This window comes from Falco biarmicus, chromosome 1 (genome assembly GCF_023638135.1).
Source record: "Falco biarmicus isolate bFalBia1 chromosome 1, bFalBia1.pri, whole genome shotgun sequence".
In the NCBI taxonomy this organism is placed as follows: domain Eukaryota; kingdom Metazoa; phylum Chordata; class Aves; order Falconiformes; family Falconidae; genus Falco; species Falco biarmicus.
Genome location: NC_079288.1, coordinates 52,394,960 through 52,414,009, shown reverse-complemented (window position 1 = coordinate 52,414,009; position 19,050 = coordinate 52,394,960). Strand labels below are relative to the sequence as shown.

Here is a 19,050-nt window from a genome sequence, read left to right as displayed (position 1 = left end):
AGTGAGATAACTTGTTTCCCAGACTCAATTTACAGGCCAGGATAAACTAAGACCTAAAACAAACTATTAGGTCAGGGGAAAATGGGCAAGTATATACATAGACAAGCTTTTTTTTTTTTTTCCCCCTTCCATTAAGCTCTGTTTTGATGATGTTATTCTTTGTCATTCCACTTTGTATCAGTCAAAGTTTAGGAGAAGAATTTCACAGCCACATCCCCTCCCCACTGGATGAGCTGATAGAAATATTCCTCATGAAACAGGTGATGTGGTTCTACTCAGAGAGACTTGCTGGCAGAGCCTTCTTCCTCTGGAAAACTGTACAAAGCTACTGAGAAAAGGGAAAAGAGAGTGAATAGATGCACAGATACTTCTTGCAACAGGACCCATAATACGTGCTTCTCACTCCTACCTACAGAATAATTTCAGTGCTTTTGTAGATCTCGTATAGTACGATGATGGAGAGTATGAAACAAATCAGATGTATAAGTCTTCTCAGAAATAATAAAATTGAAGGCTTTCATCAAAGGCAGAAAGCCGCTGTGATGATGAAACTTTTGGAAGTCTGTGCTACACCAGTAAAACATAAGAAGTCATAGAAAGAGTGAATACTGATACAGGATATAAAAGTTAAGAGTGGGAGGAATCAATTAAACCACTGAAGAATGATGACAGACTGGTTTAAAATTTGCTGGAGACTGGGGCGGCAGATTAGAAGAGGTGGGATTGAGTGAGTCATACTTCCATAATGCTATTCACTTTAGTACAAATACCAAAAATATTTCAGTAACAAACAAAAAAACGCAGAGGCTTCAGAGCTTACATGCTGCTCTGTGGAAGCAGAAATTCAGGTGGAGGGTGGAATGAGAGGGACAAGAGCTAATGAGGCCTCCAGCTCATGAAAGAGGATCACTGAACCCTAACTTGTATCTGCCCATGGGTCATAATGTCTATGTGATTATTTTAAAGTCTGTTTTGAAAACAAAAAGAAACAATATATCAAAATGGTCTTAATCCAAGAAGTGCCAGCAAATACTTAAAATATTGGAAATAGTACATTTAAGGAAGAGAGGGTAAATAGGTTGGCTGTGTGTCAACTAGCATAAGAAGCTTTTTGAAATACAGGCCCAAGTTGTTGTCATTGTTGCTCAGTTAGGACAAGACCTCACTCCTCAGCTAGACATGAAAAGTCACACTCTCAAAGATAAGTCACTTGCTAACCAGTGATTAGTACTGCAACTGCCATATTGATTATTCCAAACATCTGCAGTCAAAATAATATTATTGACCAGATGGAAAATTTATCTCATGTTGAAGTTGTAAGCACAAATGTCATGAGCTTCCAGACTCATGCCCCTTAGTGACTGTAAAGATCTGCATTTACAGAGCCTGTAGAGCTGCAGGACGAGTGGTAGAACTATTAGAATAGACCTAATTTAGCATAAATCTATACCTTATTAGACCTATAGCAGTGGTAACACTGCTAAAGGACTGTTAGTTTTTGCCTCTTGTGCTGGCACTGCCATTTCTCACTCAGGGAACTAGCATGAAGAGTATTAATTACACAAGACAGAACACGGTAATTTAATAAATGCTGAAGGAAATTCTCAGCTCCCTCAAAGAACAAAAGAAAGAATGTAAGGACTTTTTTTGATGTTTAATGTCAGCTAGTAAAGCATAGCTGAGATTAATCACAGCATTAAAATGTAATCAAACATTGCTATAATAAATTACTAATGTGGCTACTATTTACAACTTGGTTGTGGCTAATAACCAGTGAGACTGATGCTCATTATAACAGAATATGTATAATTATGTAATATTAGATTATTAGATATCTTATGTACTAAATGGCTGTCACAGATCCCTTATTAAGTGGCTTTTACTGTATTTTAGAATAATTTTTAAAATAATAAAATAATATTATAATCGAGCACAGTATAATAAGTAGGAGAAAGGAACAGGTTCTAAAAAATAGATGAGACATTGCTTGGTAAGTTGACCTTTCAAAAATATCCCCTCCTTCACTGATCTTCTAAATGAAAGGCAAGATTATTTTTAATTACAGTCTATCAGCACAGATATAGTCATAATTAAAAGTCAGTTTTGCTATTATAACATAGAATAACACTTGAGTTAAGGTTGCACGACAAATACCATTCTGCTCTGCTGTATTTCAAATTCTTAATTCTGAAATTTTTTCAACTGTGCCATAACTTTTTTCCACAAGGTAAGGCTCTAATTCTTCAAGACATATCACACAGGGACAGAAGGATAAACATCTGTTCAAAGGAAGAGCCTCCCTACAGAAAAGTTTAAGTGCAAAACCACCAACAAAGATGATGTTCTTTTGTGAAAGAAGAAATAAACTTTTCACATAATATGGGAAAAGAGCTTGCTTTTTTAAATAGCTTTAACCACAGAAAACAACAGAGGATTGAAAGCTGGAATTTGACTTAAAAATAACACCCAATAAAAAGAAATAACTATAAGTATTTTGTCAAAAATTGGTTTAGAAAAGCTTTTCAAAAGTGCACTGTCTGCATACATGTCTGAAGAGGATCATTTTCTAAGTTCAAAGAGCATGGCTAGGGAAGACTGCTTCAAGTGTGTGTGTGTTGCTGACTCCATAGGGTGAAGGAAACCCAAAGCCACATGAAAAATTAGTTGCACTTCTGGCTACTGTGCAAAGTTTCTCCTTCCTTGAGCAAAACCAAATTCCATGGCTATTTCACTATTTACAACAGTTACGAGTGAAGGTTACTGAATGGCATTAATGATACATTTATGTTTTTATTTTTTCAGGGTTGCTTTTAGGATTAAATAGCACTGGAATTTGGCTACCCTTATTTATTACTCAATTGTTTTATATTCCTTTTGCTAGGTATCACTGAGACTTCTCTAAAAGTAGTGTCTCAACATAAATACAACATAATGATTTCTTTAAAATAATGGTATACAATGGACCCAGGTGGAGTATCTCTTGCTGTACTGGAAAAGGCTTTCCTCCAAATTATTCCTGAGTATGGTTTCACATATTTGGATCTTTCTAGCAGTGCTGCACATCACAGCATGTGTGATATACTGCAAAATGGTAGCAGAGTTCAGTGTTACCAGAGCTGAGATGCAACATGCAAGCATTCCCATGGAATCTTGCTTTCAACTTTCCTTACATTCAAAATCTTAAAATATTTTTCAACAAGCTTAGGTTCTCCTGCATATTTATAGAGCACATATCCTGTGGGATTAAAAATCAGAGGGATCTGCTTTGGTGAATTTAGATGTAATAAGTGTATGATGACAGGATTTATATTCTTTATGCAGAAATACAGACTTACTTTTTAAGATTAATTGAAAAAATCCAAGAAAGGGCAGTTCTCTTTCTTGGTATAAAACCAGGAACGATTGAGAACAGGGGCTTGGTTTCATCTCACAGTCTAAAATAAAAGCTCATTAGCTCAGAGATCTTCAACTATCCCAAAGAGATGCAGCGTTTATACTGCCCTGCTTCGTTACACCTGTGTTTTCAGAACCACAGAACGGAATTTCTTTTTCAATCTTTATTTCTACAGCAAGGAGGTGGGAAAGGTTATTATTATGTTGCTAAGGGAAATGCATCATCCCATCATCAAAAGCCATTATTATAGACTGACAGTATGTGCAGAGGGTTACGGCTTGTAAAACCAGTCATTCACATTACTACTGGAACAATATTGCTCTCTCTTGGAGTAAGTCAGGGAGAAATAACAGAAACAGTTGCATTTTATATTACTTTTATTTCTACTTAAGGACATTGGCTGTGAGATGTATTTGACTTATTCCTGGTCCAACTCCATTTTACTTGAATTCCGAAAGAAAATGTTTCCCATTTTGAAAATTGACTGAAAATGAAAGATTAAATAATGCTTTCTGCCTTTCCCTCCCCCCATCTCTTGTACCATTTTCTACTATAAAGTATAAAGGAAAGATACTTTTAATATGAAGAAATGCCTCCATTTTTCTTATTAGAGCAACTATTCCACTCCAAAGAAGTAATTTACAACCCATTTTGACCTATACAAGCACTGTTACCTTTAAAAATAAAGGCACTACAGTGTATTTGTCAGAGTTCTCCTGATGCAGAGCACTGTTTGCTTACCTCAGCTGAGAATTTAAGCATGAGAGTTTATTGTAAATATTTCAGGTTAGATTTTCTTACCTCTTACGCTTTTATCTAAGCTAACCAGCCCATTTCTTTATATCTGTCTTAGTGGTTTCCCAGGCACAGGAAGAAACAATAACTACTGAACCTGCCTTATAAAGTTGAGTAGACTTCAATGTGCATTTAATGTGGTATTCCAAGGAAAAAAGATGTGTGTGCTCCAGTATCCTGGCACAAGATTGCTCAATGTCAGCCAAATCTGATTAAGAGGTAGGCGTCTTGAAAACATTTAACCCCAAAAGAGGAATGAGAATCAGTGAACAGCTGACCACAGGTATCCCATCTGTACCTCCACTGATTACACCACTGAGCAAGCACAGTCCTTAACCATTCTAGTAACAGGAATCAGCTGGCTAGCTAGCTGATTGTGAACTGTAGGGTACAAGTCTTGCACAGATATACAAAATATGGGGAAAAAAAAATAATATGAGATTGGCCAGGTCTGAAGAAGGCTGGCATTTCCTCTGCTAAAGGCATGTGTAGGAGAGATGCAAACTTTACATCACCAAACCTCATTAATTCTACTTCCTCACTTTAATTCAGCATTATCACAAAGCAACTGAAAGCACAACTCAAGCTACTAATTGTTTTCATACAGTAGGCAGAAACTTACTGGGGAAAGGGGAAATTTTAAAAGGGATGTTCCTGTCAGCGTAACTTTGTCCATATTATGACACACGTTTGAAACAATGGTGCTGAAAACCCAGGTTCACTCTCCCTTATCTCAACAAACAACTGGCAAGGTGACCACTTTGCTTGTAGCCACAGCACTGCTCTGAATACTTGGGTGGCCTCAGGAGCCCTCTTCCAAGAGTCAGGCTCTGCCTAAGGCCATTCCGTGTCCCAGAGCTGGATACCAGGAAGTCAGGTGAAAAAATGACATAGAGCCACTTGTTCCTTACAGCTTAAACCTTACAAAGCTGCGGACATCATTCCATCATTTATTATTAATATTAACATTATTAACTAAAGCTTGTGACTTACACCAAAACTGTATTTTGACATATTTTTAACATCTCTATCTCTGCAGTAACTAATCATTGTTTCATTAAAACGTACTTGAAATGCAATATAAAGAGAAGTAGGTTGATGAAAAATGACATACACACATTACCAGGATATCAAAATGTATCACCAGCAGATGAGACGGATCAGAAAAACAGTCTCGCAAACAATGGTTTACAGCTCTAGTCTGCTAGAAAAATAATCCTCTCAAAACCAATAACATTTTATTCTAGGTATTTCTTGAAAACTGCATGGTATATATATAAGAACAACGGCTGATATCACAGTAATTTAAAGAAAAGGAAGCAGTGATAATAGCACTTCATACTCCACCAGATAGCATGATAAGCCAAAACTCATACACATTTATTATGAAATTAATTAACTATACCTTGAAAAATAATGGCTCCTCAGGAAGAGGGCTGACAGGGAGTGAGGTGGTGCTACTAGCTGGACTCATGTCTGTACTCTGAAAGAAAAGCACAGAGGAGTTTGCATTTCCAATCAAGTTCTATGGACATCATCTCACAGAGGAGAGAAAAAAAAATAAAAAGAGCTCAAAACCAACACTGAAATTCCAACAGAACTAGACTGACAAAGCAACTGCAATCTGTACTGTATATACCTTTAAATAATAAAAGTATTTCACTAATGGGTAAGTGCATTGCATTTTCTTTATTTTAAACTAACTCCCCATTCAAAGTCCCAAACACATACAAATACGCAAATACAGTGTCTGCAAAAGAGTAATATAAGAGGATAACCCAGAACACAAAAATTTGTTCATATAGAACTACGATATACATTTATTGTTGTTACTTATACATATATATATAATAATATACATATATTGTTATTAGTAGCATCACCATTGTCATCATTGTCATTATCATTAGGGTGGCTCAATAGTAAAGTTAGAAGGCAAAATTAACAGGAAAGCAATATATGGAAGAAGAGTATTTGGATCAAAGTTTAAGTAAAGATCACTTTCAAATGAGTCAATACATCTTACAAACAAGCACAAATATATGAAAAGAAACACTGAGCAGCAAAGTTAAGAAAGAAAAGAAGTCAGTATACTTCAATGGACCCATTCAGTTAAAATGCTTTTGAAAGATTGATCTACAACCCCACTCTTTTTTAGGTAATATTTCAGTAATCTGCTGGTTAGCATGGTCATTATATTTAAAGATGTAACAGATATCAAAAGCAGTGTGGAAAATCTGAATAATTTGAATGATGATAATAAAAAAAGCACCATCTGGATTTAAAAACATAAACACTAACATTGTTCTGGAGAAAACTAGAATATATGATACTTCTTGGGAAATAAGTCCTTAAGTATTAAAATGAAAAAATCCACTATCAACAACAATAAAGCAGAAAAGATGTAATGGAGAATACAAAAACACAAGTCTGCATGAGCTAACAGTTAATTTCCTTTTCACACTTTGCATTTGCAATGCAGAACGATTTAATGAATTCAACTTATGCAATTATCTAATCAGATATCTGGTTTCACATCACTATGAATCTATTATGACCTCTTTAATAAACCCAAGTTCTGCAAGTGAAGAATACTACTCCACCCATGAAGTTCTGACAGTTCATTCATCAGAAAATTTTTGTGCAGAGATACCACATTTTATACACCCAAACGGTGCAGGATGAAAACCGAGACCAAATTTTGGGTATGAAATCCCTATTTCAGATCTGAAATAGAGGATACAGACTTCTAAGTTTATGCCTACTGAGAAAACAAATGAATTTAATTAGATACATATCAGTTATACCATACCTGAAAAGACAAAAGTTACTTGCTAACTAAAAGGGATGCAAGTAAAGGAGAAAATAAATAATCACCATGACCCCATCCTAAGAGAAAGAGAGAAGTTACTGAGGAATAAGGGAGATTATAACATGTCAGAAAGCCAGTATCTTTGTTGAATCCATTGCTCTAGTGTTCAGAAACATTACACATTGTAACACAGACTCCTGAACTCAATCTTCAAGGAAACTGGCTGATAATATTTACTAAAAGGAAATGAAACATAGCTCTTTTAGATTAAATTCAAAGTACAGACAAAACTGCAGACCTCCTCTGTGAGAATGTTCTGTCTCAAAAGCCAACAGTTCAGCTGAGGACAATTCATCTTTCAATTTACAACAGAATAGGAAAACACTAAGGGTGGTGGGGGTGGGACAGGGACAGGGGACAGGGACAAGTATCTGCTTTCCAAACCAAATCAAGCACCCTAATTTGCAATTAGAAGTGCCCAGGAAGGCAGTCCAATCCTTTACGCATTGGAACAGCCTCCCTATGAAAACCTGCAAAGTAGATTGGTACGTGTACGCTACACAAGCTGCAAGTCCTTCAGTGATAGCTGGAATCTAAGACAGGTTGAACAGCCCCAAGGATGCCAAAGGTGCTTTGATAAAACATCTCAGGACACATCTCAGGGCACATCAACACAATGGCCTCAGAAAAAACATCTGCTCTTCTCTGATGACTGGACAAGAGCCAGCCCAGGTCTGGATGCCATACTGATGTGGCACCGTGCCTGAACTAGAAAGGCTGCTGAGAGGTGGGGTATATTAATAGGGACACCTACTAATGGATAATAATTACTATATAGCTTCTGGACTGCAAACGGTTTGAGTCTGGCCAGACAGGAGCATTGGCAGAAAAGCCTGTGTTTGCCTACAGCTGTCCACATATAGGTACCTTCAGTGGCCCCTCCAACAACTTCAGTAATTTTCCTCTCTAAGGAACACAGAGCAGCTTCTCTGTCAGTGTAAATTAATTAAATCCAGTGGTGCTAACACAGTTTATTATAGTGGAGAATTGAGTGAGACAGTACCAAAAGGGTTGTTTCTCAAGCTACTAAAAAAATAATAAACCTTCCGAACTAATCACTGCTTTGAGAGATGTTGTCAGCTTGTCCTCCTGAAGGGACATATTAACAAACAACATCCCACTTCCCATCTAAATTTACTGTCCATGGGGTACTTGTCATAATCACACTTTGTAGTCTAAAGCTCCCCATACATACAAAAAATCTACCACTCTAAGGAATTCACCCAGCGAGGACTTTTTATTTAATGTTGTGTAAACCAATTCTGTTCTCATAAAAGCAGCCACTCACTTTAAGTCTGGCTTAAAGTTGATAGATTGTAGTTATAAATTAACCAGAAGATGCTATACCATTAGGCTACAATCATACCTTGTAAGTTGTAGTAGATGTTAAACATCATTTGTACCATAATTATACATATTAGGCAAAATTAGGCAAATTAGGACATCTCCTAATTTTGTGGTACTTTGCTGTGCAACTGTAACATTTTAAAATGTATTTTTGATGCACAGTGATACCACACCAGGGTTTTGAAACTTTTCCCTGTGTCACTGGAAATCTCCGAGTGTTCTGGAGGGCAGAGAATTTGCAAAGCTTTAATCATTTAAATTCTATTTTTAAAATGTCTCAATACCAAGAAATTCTAGTTTTAGAAAACATACCTTGTCCATGTCAAAAACAACCCTGTGAGCTTTTCTTTCAGTGTTTTTATTCCATTTTTTGATTTGGGGCAGGCTGCTAAAATCCAGCAGGTGGATATTATTAGAATTTTGCCAATAATTGTTCTGTGATTACAATGATCAATGCTCAAGTTTTCTTCTAATTTCTAGAACTGATCAGTCTAAATATTACAACATCCTCACTGTGCAACTCAACAGGTACCATGAAGTCACGGCTAGGCCATGCCAATAATTCATCCTTGGAAAGCAATATTAAAAATGTGATTAAATATCAGGAAATTTCTTGATAATGAGGCAAAGGCAGAAAATAAGTCTAACAGAACAACCTTTTTTCATTTCTGCATCTTGTTTGGAGATCCAGGATCAGGACACTGCTTGAGGACAGATTACTACCATGTTAGCTACATGAAAGAGAAAGCAGCTCTTTCTGGAAGTGTTTTAAAGTAGTTACAGGCTTGGTTTGGTGGTTGGTTTTGTTTTCTTCCACTTGTATACACCTGCCTCAAAACAGAATGCTTCATAAAACTACAGACTACCATAACGGTCTTATCGCAGATTAGATAATGTAGTCAGTGTTTTTCCAGCAATACAGAATATCAAGTATATATAAATGCACATTATTAAAACCATGCTCCTTTGGAAACAAAGTCATCTTCCAGTCCTTAGCAACTGTTCTTTAAATGAAAACAAGTTCACCTCACCTCATAAAATAGGGGGTTTCTCGCTATAAGCCCTTGTCTTTAATCTGAACTTCTCTAGGAAGAGGCCTATGTATCAACCCTTGTTAATTGTACCATAAAATATGGACCAGCCACTGTCTATCACCCACTGACAGCAGCTGATTTAATTTGCTACTACTGCTTTTCAACAAGGGTAAACACTGCAATGATAGCTGGCAGGCACTGACTTCTCCGGAGATCAGTATCGCAATTTATTGATCTAAGAAGTCAATTCTGACAGAGAAACCTTTAGTGGGTATTAGAGCTAGAGATCAAATAAATCATTATAATAACTGAAGAAAAGAGAATCTGTGTACTCCATAGCTTTTTCTAAGGAGTAGTGGATAAGTGTTGAACTGACTTTCAGGGTGATAGTTTTAGTTGTATCACAAGTTATGCCAGGAAGTATCATTTTATAATCTAGAAGTTGAGTAGCACTGGGAAATTAATAAGTGCAGTCAGAAAACTCAGTAGAGACATTTTGGTATACTGAAGGTAATCAAAGACCTGCAAATGGATTTATTAATGAGTCTGCACAACACCTTTATGAAATATTGTGCTTAAATATTATTATACCATTTTATCAACGGAAGTGAAAGAGAAGGGGAAATTATTTGCTCAAAACTATGAAGGGCTGTTTAAAAATAAAGACAGAAATCAGGAACTCCTAAGTCCAAGCACTCCAGCTTTTTATCCAGGGTGTGCAATGCTCCCCTGCACACTTCTGGAGTGCTGTGATTTCTGTAGTTTCTATATTATTTAATGTCATCAAGAGTTTTTGCTGATACATATGCTTCCTGCAAATAAAATTACTATAACCAACTGAGGCCAGAAAAATAAAAAGTAGTTTTGATAAGAAAAAATAGCAGACACGTGAAATGAGCTTTCATATGCCACCCATCACCATGTTTGATTAATTCTCCCCAACATCTGCAATCTCACTCAGTAACAATGGAAGTGACTCCTTAAAATGTGTTTAGGCCTATTTTCTAACACCTTTGAATACAGCCCAGGTAGTAATCTATAAACTCATTTCATCTGTCTTTTATTAGTAAGTATAGTTAATTATTCTTACTAATTACTAATATGTGCAATTATCAGCTGAGACATTTAATTATTATTTTCCAGTATTTGCCTGGTCTGTTGCCTAAAGCTTGCTGCTCCAGTAGCTTAGAAGGCTGCATGGCTCTTGCATCTGACCTGAGCTATCACAGCTCCTATTGCAGCTGCAAACCATAAATTACAGCTGCTGCTGCTTCTTGCTACCTCTTTTTACGCTGGTATGTGCGGTGTGTAGATAGTTTTTAGGGGCTTAATTATCTACTGATTCTCAACCAGCATTTAGTATATGGGCAGACAGATTAGCGTAGACTTTTCTTGCACTCTAAGCAAAGCTAATCACCTGAGCTGTAAAATGCCAGTGGGAAGTTTCACCTCCTTTAACATAAGGTGCTGATCTGTCACGTATCAAACAGCATTTGTATGTCTAGTACTGTTTATTTGAGAAGACCCTGAGCTCTCAGGAAGTCAGAGCAAACACATTAAATGGAAAATTTTCACAATATTATTTTTTTCAGCAAGCAGGGATCAGGCTGAAGGATATTTTGTTGACTGGTATTTGTTTCTCCAAGAACAGACTAGAAAGATGCTGGTTTAGCCTTTTAATTAGGCTAAATTAATTACAAAGCCCATAACCAGCAAGCAACATAAAGAGTATATAACCAGTCCATGGTTTGTTGCAGGGCTACAGTGTTTGAAATAGTTTAGATTCAGATTATAGTTTCACATTATTTAATTTATATTTTCATATATTTAATTTACTAAAATATTTACATTTACTGAAGTAGCTATCTCTCCTCTCCTTAAATTAAATGCAGAACTGTAAGAATACCAAAGTACCAGGCACAAATTACTTTTATTATCTGCTTTTCAGTTTCTAAAAATGGCAATATGAAAATACCGAACATATAAAACATCTGGTAGCTGGCACAAAGAGAACACCTTAATAAGCATGTTTTAAAATTTGTAAATAAAGTAGAAAACTGAACTAAGTCTCTAAAGAGGTTCAAGAATTAGAGGTTGTTGGTTTACAATTGAGTACATACAGAGGGGAAAATCAATCTTTTTTTATAACAGAAAATGACATATATATTACTACATATTGATATTTAATCGTAAATATCTCTTCCTTTCTGCTCTTTATTTTCATGTTGCTTTTTCATTGTTCTTTGCTCTGGTTTATCTTTATTCCCTGCTTTCCTTTATAAGACTTGTAATAAACAGACACAAGTTTCCTTGGTCAGATAACTGTCTGGCACACAGGTTAGATGAAGGGTCCATCAATATGTAGGAGAAAGGCGCTTTTACTTTCCCAAACAGCAAATTCAGCTCCAATTAATCTCTAAAAAACCACTTCACTTCTATCTACAAGCAGAATATAGTTTCAAAAGTAATTTGGACAATGACTTTGGGGTTAACATTTCTTTGTGAAGAGTACCGCAGGACTGTCAGTGGCTGTCACTGTGTGAGTTGGGACTGCTACTATGACACATCACATTAAATGCAACTCCAGTCATATTTTTATCCTAATGAAAACCAGGGGGTTGCTTTCACAGATGCAAATGCTTTGTTGAAAACACAGTGAAGAACTGATTTCCTTGAGCAAAACTCTACTCCCTCTTCAGTTTCTATTGTTTCTTTCATACTTCATTGACTATACTATCCAGCCTTGACATTTTTTTATTGTATATTCTTCCCTAATAATATCATATAACATCAGCTTTTTCTGCTCTTTCAGCAGTCAATTGAGAGAACCAAGTACTCTCCTGGGATTTTAATCTGCAGGCTGCCTATTTCAATTGCTTTTCTTTCCTTGCAGGAGATCTTTCAGGTTAAAATATACTTTTTTTTTTTTTTTTTCTCAAACCACATTCAGTTTTGCAGCAAATACAATGGTTGTCTCATACAGTAGGTTCAGTGATTTTTATTTTTTTTTTAACTCCAGTCACAAAAACATTTTCTTTCTCCTAAGCCTGCATCACAGCACTAAGAGGAACTACTCTGATACTCCATACTACAGCCATAGCCTGAATTTGGAAGAAAATGTCTGCATCCACTCAAAGAAGAGTCTATCAGCAAAGTATTTCTGGGATCTCTCAAACTCCTACATTTTCCCTGCACACAGATCCATTGTTTTTCTGTCCTTTCAAATAAAACACTTAGAAGTAATCAATTAATTTAACAAAGAAGGATCAAATCTGATAACAGAATCACCTCCTCTCCCTCCCTTGCATATTCATGCATGTTCTGCATCACTAAGTATCATAACATACTGGGACCAAGATATAAGCTGGAGCCAAAAAGGATCATCAGATATTAATACAAACAACGGATGCAAACACAATTATATTGAAGAGGATAAACACATACACAGGATGTATATTTATATGCTTCTGGACATGTGGAAATAACTGCCTTGACGGGTTAGGGAAAAAATGCTCCTGAAAACAGGTTGCTCTGTAAGTTCCCCTGAAGTATCTGCAGGTGGCCACTGTCGAAGCCTGCCATGGATTTAGGTGCCAGTTTCAGCAAAACAGTTCCTACACTCACATACTCATACAATTAATTGTTCCCCATGAAGATGTGAAAGATGTTCATGATCTCCTTACAGTTTTACTCTACAAGAGAGAGGCATGACTCCTTCAAGACAAAAATCTCCTTGCATTTGCTATTAATGAATATTTTTCTTTAAGGTACAAATTTTCTCACACACTAAACTTATGTGCAAAAAACTACACATGCTTCACCATTCAGTACATCCATTTGAAAATAAGAATATAGGGACATGGGTGATATCTCCTGCAACACTGTGGTCAGTTTTCTGCCTACAGTTTCCCTGCCACATATTGTTTTCAACTGAAAAAGGACAATGTTTCATAACATCAACAAACTCATTTTTTTAATCTGAACATAATGGAGCCAGCCTGATTTTTATTTTTCATATATATATATATATGTTTTTAGATAGATATATATTACATACATAATGTATTTTAATATATATTATTTATATATAATTTGCTGCTCAAGTGTCTGGTTCTTTTCTACCTCTATTTTACTTGGTAAGCATCAAGAACAATATTGCCAGATTTTCACACTGATGTTTTAATGTGAGGCTATGTTTTATTTTCCTGTGTTTCTCAAAAAGATTCAGATGCCTTCAATTGCTATGCATTTCACCAAGGTTTTAACAAGCCACTTTGTACTTTCTAAATGTTGTGACTGCAATTATTCTCACTTCTTCATCAGTTCTCAGAAGGGTTTTTACAATTTCAGTATGGAACTACTTTTGACAGAGTACTTTAACTTATTTAGATGCAGAGGCTTCATTCTCAAAACTGTCTTGAATTCCCCAATAAGAGCTTAAAGGAAACAGTTTAAACATCTGTATCTGTCTGCTGCTAAGTCAAGGAAGATTTTTTTTTTGTTTTCCCACTTCAAGAAAAGAAGCAAGTGACATCTAACAAATTGAAATATGCTTTCCCTGGTTGCAGCATTTCTGTATGATGTCAGGGAAAAAAAAAAAAAAAAAAAAAAAAAGAGGTAAACTTTCAGTATGTTTTGCCATGTTATTTGCTTCATGGTGTTTTTAACAGTAATGTTCCTTGATGTTTTTAATAAGTTGAATCCTTTTGTGTAATATAAGGCAATATTTCAGCTCCTGAAATGTAGAAATTCTGATTACCATAGGCAGTTTTGAAGCATGCTAAGCCTGCTTTTTGGTTCAGCAAGCAGGTTCCAAAGTAGAATTGTTCAAGGCAGAACAAATAATCTCTGATTTAGTAAATATGTGGCACACCGAGTTTCTACCTTCAGACGGCAGCTTTCATTCTTAAGGGAAGGATTTGGAAGAGTAAGGCACAAAAGGAACTTCAACTCCCATCCTGGCAGAGGGTTCAGCAGAAACTGCCACAACTGCTCTCCACAGTCTTTCTAGCTCTACTTGTTCTTCCTTTCTCTAATCTAATACTTACATCTCTGCCCACCAGCTCAAATCAAGATCTTTCAAGACTCCCTACCTTTTCTTACATCTTAGGGTACTTGCACAGCATCTTCTATTCACTGCACTTCCCACTCCCGCACCCACCCCATCACCAGCACTGCTCTTGCCATCAATCTGAACCTGAAAACCTTCCCACCTTCTGTACCCTTCTCCCTTCCTTCGGTAGACGCCCATCCCCTTCAGCCCATGTATACATGGTGATTTATATAATATATAGTTTTATTATTTATATTAATATATGTGAAGTCTATATATTAAGATGTTAACATATATATTTAGATACAAACATACACACATAAAACTGATTGAAGGAATCTCTTAATGTAGCTGCTGTGATTCAGCAGCCGTATGATTGGTTTGCTACTGAAAATACACACAGTGAAGTTGGTCAAATCCTGCATGTCTGAAAAACATGTCAGGTTCCACTACAGTGAACTACCACTTGGACACAGCTTCTCAGTCCCAGGCTCCATACAGCATGGGGAGGCCAAGAAACTGTTGCAACTTGTAAAGGAATGGAGGAGTTAAAAGTTGCCTGTACTAGTACTTAGGCATTGCATTATCATTATTTTTAGAGCCTTCACCCAAGCATTTTGTTTTCATTTTTGTATTTTGCAATGGAATTATATACTAAACTTGCTGAGATATCTGAATAGCATTTTATAAAGCCATTAGCAATAAAATATTCATTTTTCATTTATATTATGTCCAGGAATACAAATGAGTATAATTTCTTCCTACCCTTCAACATTAATAGGGAGAAAAATTGAACATACCTTTCACATTCTTTTAACTACAGTAATATAGAAAGAGTTTTTCAAATGAAAAATACTTTTTTAAAAAATAAACATTGTCTGTTTTCTTTGGAAGTATTGTTACATGCATCTCCACTATTGTATTTTTTTTATTTGTTTATTTTCGAGCTTGGTAATTCTACAAAGCAAGGTTAAGGCACTGTCTCAATCACCATGTGATAAATCAGTACTCCCTGAAATAGCTTTGGTAGAACTATTACAAAAATAAATCAGCAAGAGGCAAAGCAAATCAGGAGACATGTCAGCAAACTCCTAGGCTCATGCTATGGGCTGGGAGTTTATCCATATTCATGTTATGCCATGAAGCAGCTGGCACCCTGGCTTATCTGATGACAATCTCTCTACATGGCTCCACTGAGTTTCTTTTATCTGCTTCTTTTCCCTTCTCCTTGCATCCACCACTATGATTTTAGCTCTCAGCAGCTGCCACTGCTTACGAGCTTCTCTGTAGGCTGTTATGGTAAAACAGAAGTTTTTCTTGGCGTCGTTGTTGCATCTTTCACTCCTGGACACCACAGAGGTGATGGCAGGTGCTAACACTGCTTGGCTGCTGCAGGGAGGCTGTGTGGTTGTCACTGCATCAGCTGCTTCCAGAGGCAAGCTCATGAAGACCAAACCACATGTGGCTACCTTGTCCGAGGCATGAGCTGTCATCTAAGTTACAAGCAAAAGCTAGTTCCTCGGCTTATTCCTAAAAACCCCAAGAAATCCAAGACAAACTGATATCTGAAAGGATATAAAACAACACCCTGAGAGATCATAGAATCTGCAGGCAGCAGAAACACTCTAGGTTTAAGTAACGTCCATCAGCAGAGCTGGGCTGAAAAGCCTGGCTCACATAATTCCTTTTGTACTCTGGCTCTTATCATATTGCTGCAAAGAACCTTTCAGGGGTGCTAAGTGCACTACAAAAATTTCACCAGTCTACTTTTTCATGCCTCTTGAAGTTGGGACAGTTTTCTACTTGTCTGCATCAGATGCTGCATACAGAGGAGAATCATGTAAAGGATGTTGCTCTGAGAATAGAGAGAAATGTTTTTTGGCAAAGAGTTTGCACTGGAATAAGGAAATTAATAGATCAAATATAAGAAACATTTAGCACATACACTGCAGATGCAGAAACATACCTGTGGAACATTGCATTTTCAACAGAAGAAATCAATACTGAGGGAATGCCACAATCAGTATCGCCCATGCCTATCTGTTTTATTATATCTTTCAACTAATGGCCACATACTTTTTTTACCAGAAGTTCTGCTTCAATCAAAGGACATGATGATGGCTTTTAAAAACTTTTCAGGTTTTGTTTGTTTGTTTGTTTTTTTAACATACAACACTCATATTGCAACACTGGGATGTTGCAACAGGTCTGAAAGCTGCCCACATATAATCAGAAAAAAAATAAAAATCTGCTGTCAGGTTTCAATCCTTTCTAGTCTAATGCCTCCATTTCTTTCACTCAAGTTATGCTTGTCCTTCAGCAGTATACAGTCTAATTAGTTTCTGTATCAGAAGGATGATGGATAGGTGCCCAGAAGCAGTTTTAACCCATCATGGCCAAAGACAGAGAGTTCAGTGCCAGGACTTCTGGTAATTCTTAAATCAAACAAAATGTCATTAAAACACTTCTTCAAAATAAGAATTTGCAACTTTTATTGATGGCTCTCAAAGACAATATATTAACAGTGAATAGAAATGGTTCATACATCACTTCTCATTTGTTTGTTTTTGCAAAGAAGGTAGAGAGCATCTGTCTAGTAAGCAGGGGAAAAAATGCCATTCCATAGCCTTTTATCAGATGCACACAAAAAAGCAATAGAAAATTTTCATCATTTAAGTATGGTTTTCATGAAGGAGAACAATTTTCACAGAAATCTTGCTAAATTGTTTCTACAAGTTATTATAGGCAGGTACCTAAACTTAAATTTAAGTAAGAATATTGTGGTTAGGAAAGCTATTTGCAGGTATCTATTTCTAAGAGGATTTCTACAACGGCACACAAACTAAAAAAACATCAATGCTACTATTTCTACCCGTTTCTATAAGTTTTCTAAAAATAACAAACTTTACTTTTAAAACATCACTAAATGTTTATATTGGAAGCATGTGAAAACCAAGCCTAATTGCCCGAAAGTGAGACTGTATTATTTCAGAAAGTGAGATGTCTAGTATCTCAAAATCAGGAACCACCCAGGCTTGCAAACTTAAGGATTTTGTAGGAAATGTCTACGCCATTCTTCACAGAATCACAGAACCATAGAATTGTTTAGGCTGGAAAACACCTTTAAGATCATCAAGTCCAACCATTAAAATTTATGCAATCGTAGACAGCTCAGGCTGGAGGGGACCTTGAAGTATCATGCCGTATGTCTGCTTGCCCTGAGGAGGATCAACATGAATGTGATCTGGCTAGGCCAGAACAGAATCACCCCACCAAATGCAAACCAAATCTAGGTCAGATATATGTATTAAGTATACCTAGTAAAAGTAAGAAACCATAAACCTTAACAGAACTATTGATACTGTTAAAGTCTTTTCAGGGGAACCTTGTGCAGCTTGAAGTGTATCAAGCAGAAGGAAACTGCCCATCAACAATTGCCAGAGCCCCAGAAGATACTCTCTTCCAATAGGCAACAACACTGGATTACAAATGCCTACAAATGCATACCTGATGTCCTGTGTCCATGTGGATTCCTAACCTATCCTAAACTTCACGTAAGAAAAAAAATGCACAATACCTCCAAGTATAAGTGAGCAAGTAAATAATCTCAATGTATTTTGAAAACGCACTCATTCCATTTAGAGGCAAAAGTAATGAACATTTGGGAACAATTTTAGTTAGAAAACCGAGTTCTTCCTTGAACATTGGATGTCATAGAATTCCAGATCTTCAAAAAGTATGCACCTTCAAGCATAAAACAGATTTACAGGGCAGTGACTTACACCCAACACTCACAGATTTAAGTGACTCATATTCCTGTTTTGCAAGCCATTTCAAGTGATGAAGGGTACAGCCTGCATGGAGTGTCACGTATAACTGGGGCCTGAAGCAGTGAATCACAATTAATAAAGTTCAATTTATGAAACCAAAACCACTGGAAACACACAAGGCAAAAATAAGTGGTGAAAAAAATCTAAAAATGCCTGAACATAAAATAGCATTGATAAGTTTATTTTCTATTTTGAGAGGTATGCTCACTTCTGCAGTCTCATTTGAATACATTTATAATTAAAGCTGATTAGTGGTTTATAGTAGAAAATCAGTAAAACTTTCAACTCTCATGATCATTTTAATACTTTTCAAGAGAAACAGGGCTTTCTTCTGCTTCTTCTCATTTAAATCTGTGCCTTGGGTGCACAAAATCAACATTCACCTCACAGCATTTGTATAAGAAAGGCTAAATTAACCTGTGAGCCAAAGTCAGCTGGTTCCTCCAGGACTAGAAGTATCTTCTCCTCTACAGAGTGTCCAAGCAAGGAGCTACCACACAGTTAGTTAGGACATAAGCATACACAGGGAATAATCTGTTCTGGTCTAACTTCCCACATGAAAACTCTTCACACAAATGCCACTGTGAAATATAACTAAAGTATGTTTTAAAACTGGAAGAAACCATAGCTTTGCAAATGCAAATTGTAACTCTGTAGTAAACGCCTCTTCTGGATAAATCCTGATTTTTTTTCTCATGCTTTACATTTATAAACAAAATAGGGAA

General features: G+C 36.3%; 1 protein-coding gene across 5 annotated transcripts in view; it reads right to left on the bottom strand.

The window, feature by feature from the left end:
* The window catches only part of CCSER1 (coiled-coil serine rich protein 1), a 709,724-nt gene that overhangs the window by 369,759 nt on the left and 320,915 nt on the right, over positions 1 to 19,050 (bottom strand). For all 5 annotated transcript variants that reach the window (XM_056332770.1, XM_056332760.1, XM_056332788.1 and 2 more), the window contains exon 7: positions 5,595 to 5,672. In XM_056332770.1, coding sequence (XP_056188745.1) covers positions 5,595 to 5,672 — 78 coding nt within the window. The remainder of the gene's footprint in view (positions 1 to 5,594; positions 5,673 to 19,050) is intronic.